This window comes from Odocoileus virginianus, chromosome 33 (genome assembly GCF_023699985.2).
Source record: "Odocoileus virginianus isolate 20LAN1187 ecotype Illinois chromosome 33, Ovbor_1.2, whole genome shotgun sequence".
Lineage (NCBI taxonomy): Eukaryota > Metazoa > Chordata > Mammalia > Artiodactyla > Cervidae > Odocoileus > Odocoileus virginianus.
The window spans coordinates 34,457,306-34,465,475 of record NC_069706.1 but is presented as its reverse complement, the minus strand read 5'-3'; the positions used below and the strand labels follow the sequence as shown (position 1 = coordinate 34,465,475).

General features: G+C 58.4%; 1 protein-coding gene across 1 annotated transcript; it reads left to right on the top strand.

The window, feature by feature from the left end:
- Positions 1 to 5,164: 5,164 nt before the first annotated feature.
- On the top strand, positions 5,165 to 7,858 carry EPO (erythropoietin). Its single transcript, XM_070460678.1, has 6 exons — positions 5,165 to 5,551; positions 5,737 to 5,929; positions 6,104 to 6,270; positions 6,499 to 6,585; positions 6,813 to 6,992; positions 7,141 to 7,858. Exons 1-6 carry the CDS (start codon positions 5,165 to 5,167, stop codon positions 7,297 to 7,299), a joined length of 1,173 nt encoding a protein of 390 aa, XP_070316779.1. The 3' UTR covers positions 7,300 to 7,858.
- The last annotated feature ends 312 nt before the right edge of the window (positions 7,859 to 8,170 follow it).

Genomic DNA, 8,170 nt, shown 5'->3' with positions numbered 1-8,170 from the left:
TGGACAGGAAAGCTACTGTGGCCAATTTAGCAGCTCTGTCTTCTGGTAAAGGATGGGAAGGACGTGGGTAAAGGATGTCCTTCTGGTAAAGGACATGTGAAGGAGCTTGCAAATGTTCAGCCGCACCTGTGAGCAGGAGATCCTAGGATGCGGCTGATGCTTCACAGAAACCTCAGTTGGGGAGGTGCATCTGGAGGTGGAGGTCTTGGTGCTTTGCGTGCCCTCTTAAAAGGGCTCAAGTACTGGGGGAGAGTCGAGACTAGTAACCAAGGAAGGTGGCCTGGTGATGCTTTGGGGCCTGTCCAGGGTGGGCCCGAAGGCCTCATTCAGTCCAAGGTCCTTGAGACCCATGTTAAGGGGACAAGAAATCCCTGGTTGGCTCCAGGCTTTGAATAAACTGAGTGTGAGCGTTGCCTTGATGTCTACGTCTTGACCTACCCCCAGCTCCAATCAGTTGTGTTTCAGCGGCAACTTTCTCCAAAGAGCAGTGGAGGTGTCCACCCAGAGAGACTCCCATCCTCCATCCAAACCTCCCTGTCCCCGTGACCTTTGCCAGTGAGTGGCTTAGTGAGGCAGCTACAACACCAGGGATAAGGTGTCAAACCCCTGCCCACCTCCCCAGAAGGAGCGGTGGTAGACGCTGGCGGAAGGCTAAAGAGTATGCTGGGGATCTGGTCTCCAGGCCCACAAAGCAAGGATAAATAGCAGGGATAGTAAAGCCAAGGGTGCAGTGATAATAGGTAGCTTGTATTGATTACCTCGTGCCGGGCGTTACATAATCACACGACAGTCTTGGCAAGCAGTTACTATCGTTTTTTCTGCCATCCTCAGGCTCGGACATAAGGTCACCTGTCCAGGCTGGGTGCTGGTAAATGGCAGAGCTCACCAGGTCACCAAATCTGGGCTCCCTTGTTTACCAGACAAGCCTTGTTAGGCTTCTGAAGTGGCAGAGCTGCTCGCTGAGAACAGAACCCAGATATCTGGTCCTAGGGGCTACCTTGTGGCCAAGGAAGCAGAGATTGCCTCTGTTTCTCCAAGCTGATCTTCGCACAGGACTTCCCAGCAGGAATCCCTTCTCTGAGTCCTCACTCTCTTCCCAGTTCCCCAAGCGCCAGGAAGCCCTCCCCCATCACACGCTCCGAGGTCTGAGCCACCCCATTTCCCAGCACAGAAGGTCTGGGCCCCTGGCGGAGCTCCCAAGCCTGGCTGAGAAGCTACTGATTGGAAAGGAGGAGGGCAGAGAGGTCCGGAGGCCCCCCCCTTCTCCGCCCCAACACGACTCCAGGCAGCTGGGACTTCGTGCTTCCTGGGGGTCTGCACTAGCTCAGGGGGGCTGTAAATTTGCTTCTTGGAGAGGCGATCTGAACCGCCTGCTGGGACAACTCCAGCTTGTCTCCACCCCCGCCATCCTCTGGTCACGACTGTCCCTTTTCAGGCCTCGCCTCAGGGGCTCCGTGCTCAGGAAGTAGATGAAAGCCTCTCAAGCCCCGGCGAACCCAGAGCTAGGTTGTCCAGGCACGGCTCCAGCAAGCATGCAGAAGACGAGGGGCTCATTTCCTCCCTTGAGGGCTCCCATTCTCTGGTTGAGGAATCTGGAGTGGACAGACCACACAATGCCAGCCACACTTGCGCGAGGACCACAGACAGGCAACATGCCAGGTGCCTGCTGGCACCAAGGTGAACAAGACCTGTCTATATTTTGTCCTTTGCTCTCTCCTCCGATTAACAGAGCACCTGTGCTGCATGGCTCCAGAGAACACCATTCTCATCAGGGTCCAAATGAATGGTGGCCCCTGGGGTTGTGCAGTGCTCAACCTTGACAGCTGTGCATGGTGGCCCCAAGAGGGGAGGCTTGAGGCATAAAGTAGAAGTGTTAGTCACTCAGTTGTGTCTGACTCTTTGCGTCCCCATGGACTGAAGCCCACCAGGCTCCTCTCTCCATGGAATTCTCCAGGCAAGAATGTGGGAGTGGGTTGCCATTCCCTTCTCCAGATGATCTTCCTGACTGAGGGGTCGAACCCAGGTCTCCCTCACTGCAGGCAGATTCTTTACCATCTGAATCACCAGGGAAGCTCTGAGACATAAAGGATGTACATAAAGAATGGCAGCCCAAAGCAGGGAGACAGCTTCCTGCTGGGGCATCCGGGAAGGCTTCCTAGAGGAGGTAACGCTTGAAGAAAGGGATCGATAGTGTGGGAGGACGAGGGTGATCCAGGTGGAGGGCACAGAGTGAGGAAGGGCAGGAGGCAGCAAATCATGTAGCTGAGCTCCTGTGATGCGGGCAGGGGAGTGAGCGAAGTGGGAGAACAGTCTGGAAAGGTGGGTGGGTGGCAGAGCACAGAGGGGCTTAGTTCTGAGGAACCAGGAGCCACTGCAGGCTCATGCTCAGGGTAATACCCCGAATAAGGCTGTTTGTTCAGCGGGAAAGTTACTCTGGTGGCTGTCAGGATGACCCCAGCCTGTCTCCACCCCTGCCATCCAGATGGGGATAACCGGAGGGGACAGTGTGGCAACCTTCTGCACTGGCCCTGCACTGGGCCAGCACCATGCCCGAGAAATACAAAGAGGCAAATGGAGGGGGCGCTGGCAGGGGGCACTGGGCATTGGAGGGATAGTCCCAGGCAGCTTCCTCCTCCTCAGGGTCCCCTGCTGTCCAGGCTGGACAGATGGACCCTGCTGGGTGGTATCCATCAGCACCTGGGTTGAAGTTGGCCCCCAAATCAGCCTCTGCCCTCTTGGTAGGATTACTACGGCTTAGGGATTGGATGGAGGTTCCATCTCTCCCGTCTCCTCTGCCTTCTCTCCTGGGCTGCAATCGCAGCTCTCTTTCCAAAAGCCCCAGCGGATGAGCCAAAGTCACCCTTGTCCAGCAGGCCCCAGCACCTAGGGGCTATTGCCCAGGGCCCATATACCTTTCTTGAAGGCAGGGGCCTGGGGAACCTCTGCCAAGCTGCCATGAGGGGAGAGGCAGGTCCCACAGCCAGAACGGCTCCTCCTCTCCTCCCTCTCCTCCGGCTGTGTCTACTCCCCGCCATCCGCCCCGGCCCCCTCTCCATGGTCAGGTCAGGGCAGTGACGCAGGAGTCTGGGGACCCGGGGAGCAGAGGCTGAGGCGTGTGGGAAGTCAGGACAGAACGCATGTGCGGACGTGTGTGGACGTGAGTGTCCATGTGTTTCTCCCACAGCTGGGATCTTGTCCCAGGGCTGGGCTCCGAGGACCATGTGGGGCTGGGAGGCTGCCTGGGTGCTGAGGGGGAAACCGGGATGAGGGGGCACAGTGAGGGGTGCAGACTGACACTCGACACACCAGGTTTGCGGGGAGGCCCTGAGAGCAGGCCGTGGGTGAGCAGAGGGCAGGGGAGCAGGCTGGGGCCTCATTATTACTCTCAAGCCTCTGCCTCCCTGCCCCTCCCATTCATCTGTCTGAACCCTCTTTGATCGCCCCCTATCTCCCTCACTTTGTCACCTTCTCAGTAGGCATTCTGCCTGCTTCATCCAAAATTGCCACCTCCTCCAACATTCCTGGGCCTTCAACGCTTTTTGCCATTGGAGAGCCTCTGTCTGTTATTTATTTTTGTGTTTGTCATCCATCTCTCCACTAGGATGTCAGCTCCACCAGGGCAGGCAGTCTTGTCAGTTTCATTCACTGCTCTATCCCCAGGTCCCCGGTCAACAGTAAGTATTCTTTTTTTTTTGGCTGCCCTGGGTCTTCATTGCTGCCCCGGCTTTTTCTGGTTGCAGCGAGCCGGGGCCACTCTGTTGTGGTGTGTGGGCTTCCCACGGCAGTGGCTTCTCTTGCTGTGGCGCACAGGCTCCAGGTCGTGAGGGCTTCAGTAGTAGTTGCAGCGCGGGGCCTCAGCAGTTGCGGTGCACGGGCTTGGTGGCTCCATGGCATGTGGAATCTGCCCGGACCAGGGCTCGAACCTGTGTCCCCAGCACTGGCAGGTGGATTTCTATCTCCTGCGCCACTAGGGAAGTCCGAGTAGGTACTCTTATATGTGTATTTCTTGAATGAATGAATATTTCCCACTCGTTCCAAAGTCCCAATTCTTCAGAGTGGCCCTCAAGGCCCTTCACAACCTGACCTCTCCCTAAGCAGCACCTTAGCCTCCACCCCAAAACACTTGACCCACCAACACAGGGCTGGATTGGCCTCCCCCATCCACCTTACATCTTTTCCCAATGAAATCCTGCCTGCCCTTCAAAGCTGAGCTTGTTTTTACCTCCTGCATCAAATCCTCCTTGATTCCCCAACTAGAGGTGAGCTCCCCATCTTCCAAACTCTCATAGCTCAGCTCTGCACACTCCGGTCCTCACGCATGGCTCCATATACCCATCCTATATCTACTGTAAGCTACAAACTCCACGAGGCAGAAGTTAGGTCTTAATGCATGTTTCTGTCCTGAAAAGTTTGTAGTCAGTTGTCTTTCACAAAGAAGGCACTGAATGCATGAATAAAATATATCTAATATCATGGGACTGGGGAGGGAGTGAATGAACATACAAATAACCACCAGTATTTGTCAGGATTCCCATTTGTGAAAGCAACGTGAGCTGGGACAGTGCTCTCAGGAGGCCCATTTGACAGGTTAGAGCACTGAGGTCCAGGCACTCAGGCCACTTTCCAAGGTTTGAGAGGCCAGCTATCCTTGGACTCTTGCTCCCTGGAGTTCACCCCCTGCCCTAGGGCTTCCTAGAAACCACAGAGGCTTAGCTGCAGACCACAGGTGCCATCCCTCTAGGGGTTCGTTCTATTCAAGACTCTTAAGAATTTTGCCAGGCACACTGACCTAAAAGTTCAATTTCTGGGTTTTCAGGGTCCTCAAAAGTGAAGAGTGGGAGGAGAAGACCCTACCAAATGTCTTGCTCTGTGCACCACCCACACTAAATTTCCCAGCTCGAACAACACCGATTTCTAGAAGAACTGGGACCGTGAGAAGGAGGCCACTGACTTGTCCAGCCAGCACCTTCCTGGCTGCCTTGCAAGAACCCAGACAGGCCCATCTCGGGGGGGGGGGGGGGTACGTCGGGGTCCCCAGGCGCTCCCATCAGAATGGCACTGCTCTCCCAGGGCAGCCTTGTGCCCGTCCCCCGGCGCGCACCCAACCTCACGTCCCGGAACCCGGGGGTCGGACGGCAGGCAGCCCCGCGCCCCACACCCGCGCATGCATCTGCTCCGCCCCGGCGAGCCCCCGACCCAGGCGTCCTGCCCCGGCTGTGACCCCTCCGGTCCCCACCTCCCGCGACCCCTCACGCACACAGCCTCCCCCCAACCCCCCACCCGCACGCACACAGCTGATAACAGCCCCGACCCCCGGCCGCCGCCGCAGTCCCCGGGCCAACAGTCCCCGGGCCAACCCCGCCGGTCGCCTCGCCGCGCCGTCCTCCGGACCCTGGCCCCGGGCTCTGCGCGCTCTGTCCCGACCCCGCTCGGCGCCCGGGGACCGCGGCCCCCTCGTTCGGCCGGCGGGGCGGCCCTGCCCCGTCGAGCTTCCCGGGATGCGGGGCCGCGGCGCAGGCACCCGCCGAGCCCCAGGTCGCTGAGGGGCCAGGCGAGGCACGGAGATGGGGGCGCGCGGTGAGTACTCCGGGCCGGGGCAGCGCTGTTTGAGGAGGAATTTACCGCTGGGGCTCTTGGCCCCGAGGTGGCCTGGTTCAAGGACTTGAGACTTGCCAAGGACCCCGGAAGGGCAAGGGGGTTGGGGCAGCCTTCACCTGCCGGTCGGTCGGGCTCAAGGAATCCCCCGAGGAGAGTCGGAACCTGAGCCGGAGACAGGGCGGAGGGCTGGGGGTTCAGGGAGAAGAGGCGCGGCTCTGTGGGTGCCGAGGAAGACTCAGACACCTGGGTCTGAGAGCCACAACCCGGATCTGCGAGAAGGGACGCCGCTGTCAGACCGGGATTGAAGTTTGGCCGGGAGAAGTGGATGCCGGTAGCTGGGGGGGTGGGGTGTGCACGCGGCCGCGGGATTGAATGAACGCGGAGGCAGAGCCTGAGCGCTCCCAAGGTCTGGGTGGGGAGGGCTCACTGGGGGCCGCGCAGCGGGATGGGTGAACCTGCCGGTCCAAACTAGCCCTTCTCCTGCGAGAACCCACCTTACCCGCAGCCGGACTCTCTTTCCTAGACTGTACTCCGCTGCTGCTGCTGCTGCTGCTGTCCTTTCTGCTGTTTCCTCCGGGCCTCCCAGTCCTGGGCGCCCCCCCACGCCTCATCTGTGACAGCCGAGTCCTGGAGAGGTACATCCTGGAGGCCAGGGAGGCCGAAAATGCCACGGTGAGGTCCCCTCCCCAGGACCTTCCACAGAAATCACACTTGGGGCTCTAGGGTGTCCCCCCGCAAGACTCAGGAACCTGGCGCTTGGTTCAGGGGTGGAAGCGAGGAGCCAACGTCCCCAGTAAAAGTCCTAGGAGTGGTAGCCCTCAGTGCCTAAGTGGAAGCTAGGTGAGGGGCTAAGCTGGACAGAGGCCCTGGGACCTTTGACTCCAGGCTTGTGCATTTCAGATGGGCTGTGTGGAAGGCTGCAGCTTCAATGAGAATATCACTGTCCCAGACACCAAGGTTAACTTCTATGCCTGGAAGAGGATGGAGGTGAGTTCATGGGTTCCTTCCTCTTGGGAAGTCTCATCTTGGGAACCTCTTAGGATGGGCAGGAGAATGCTAGAGAGAGAAGAAATGGAGCAGCAAAGATGAGGGTGAACGTTCATTCATCCATTTGTTCATTCATTCTACAAAACTTCTGTTTGCATGGGGCTGCTGAGAGGGAGGAGGGTGAGGCTGGCCTGGGCCAGCTGACTCCAAGTCTCTGCTCCCTTTAGGTCCAGCAACAGGCCCTGGAAGTCTGGCAGGGCCTGGCCCAGCTCTCAGAAGCTATCCTGCGGGGCCAGGTCCTATTGGCCAACGCATCCCAGCCATGCGAGGCCCTGCGGCTGCATGTGGACAAAGCTGTCAGCGGCCTCCGCAGTCTCACCTCCCTGCTTCGGGCACTGGGAGCCCAGGTGTGTCTGGCCCCTTCCTTGCCCCCAGGGTTGCTGTTTCTGTAAAATGAGAGAAGGGTCCTGCCAAGGAAACCCTCCAGCCATTCTACCCCGAAACCCATTGCCGGGGCCCCTGGCGCTGTGCTAACCTTCAGTCCTCTCTTTGCAGAAAGAAGCCATCCCCCTTCCGGATGCGACCCCTTCCACAGCCCCACTCCGAACATTCACTGTTGATGCTTTGTCCAAGCTTTTCCGAATCTACTCCAATTTCCTGCGGGGAAAGCTGACGCTGTATGCGGGGGAGGCCTGCAGGAGAGGGGACAGGTGACCCAGTGGATCACCCCGGGCACGTCCACCACCTCGCTCACCATCACTGCCTGAGCCACGCCTTCCACACTGCCACTCCCAACCCCTGTTGAAGGGCCACCAGCCCAGTGCCAGCCTGTCCCACGGACACTCCAGGGCCAGCGGTGACATCTCAGGGGCTAGAGGAACTGTCCAGAGCTCAACTCAGATCTAAGAATGTCACAGGGCTAGTCTGAGGCCCCAAAGCTGGAGGAATTCAGAGTTCAACCTAAACTTGGGGGCAGCACCATGCTGGGGAGACACTGAAATTCAGCTTGACATGCTGCCGAGCCGCAATGCTGGGACAAGCTGGAGGATGGATACCTCCTTATACACGTACCAAGCAGGGACAGGATGGATTGGAGAATTTAGGGGGCAAGACATGAATTCTCCGGGTTTCATGGGGACTCCGTGGCAGCAGAGTCCGCTGGACAAGGAGGGTGGTGGGAGCCATGAAGATGGAATGGGGGCTGGCCCCTGGTTCTCATTGGGTCCAAGTCTTGTGTATTTTTCAACCTCACTGGCAAGAACTGAAACCACAAGCTGGCTCTTGGTTTTTCCTATTTTCCCGGGAGCCCCGTACTTCCCTGGGTCTGTCCCCATCCTGGCAGTAGGTGGCAGGTCCGGGAAGCCAGAGGTGGAGGGGGTGGGGTGCTACGTGCTGCCTCGCATGGCCTGTCTGACCTCTTGACCCCATTGGCCTGAGGCCACAAGCTCTGCCCACGCTGGTCAATAAGGTGGCTCCATTCAAGGCTAGTCCTTAGTAGGTAGCTGCCAACTGGCCCAGGATAAGTCTTTTTTTTTTTTTTGGCTGCACAGCACAGCTTTCGGGCTCTTAGTTCCCTAACCAGGGA

What these genes read in the sequence shown, in the direction of transcription:
- EPO (XM_070460678.1), top strand. Translation starts at nt 5,165, where the DNA reads ATGCATCTGCTCCGCCCCGGCGAGCCCCCGACCCAGGCGTCCTGCCCC. An exon ending in GCCGGGAGAAGTGGATGCCG is followed by an intron (nt 5,930 to 6,103) that starts GTAGCTGGGGGG and finishes CCTTACCCGCAG; the next exon opens with CCGGACTCTCTTTCCTAGAC. An exon ending in GGGAGGCCGAAAATGCCACG is followed by an intron (nt 6,271 to 6,498) that starts GTGAGGTCCCCT and finishes TGTGCATTTCAG; the next exon opens with ATGGGCTGTGTGGAAGGCTG.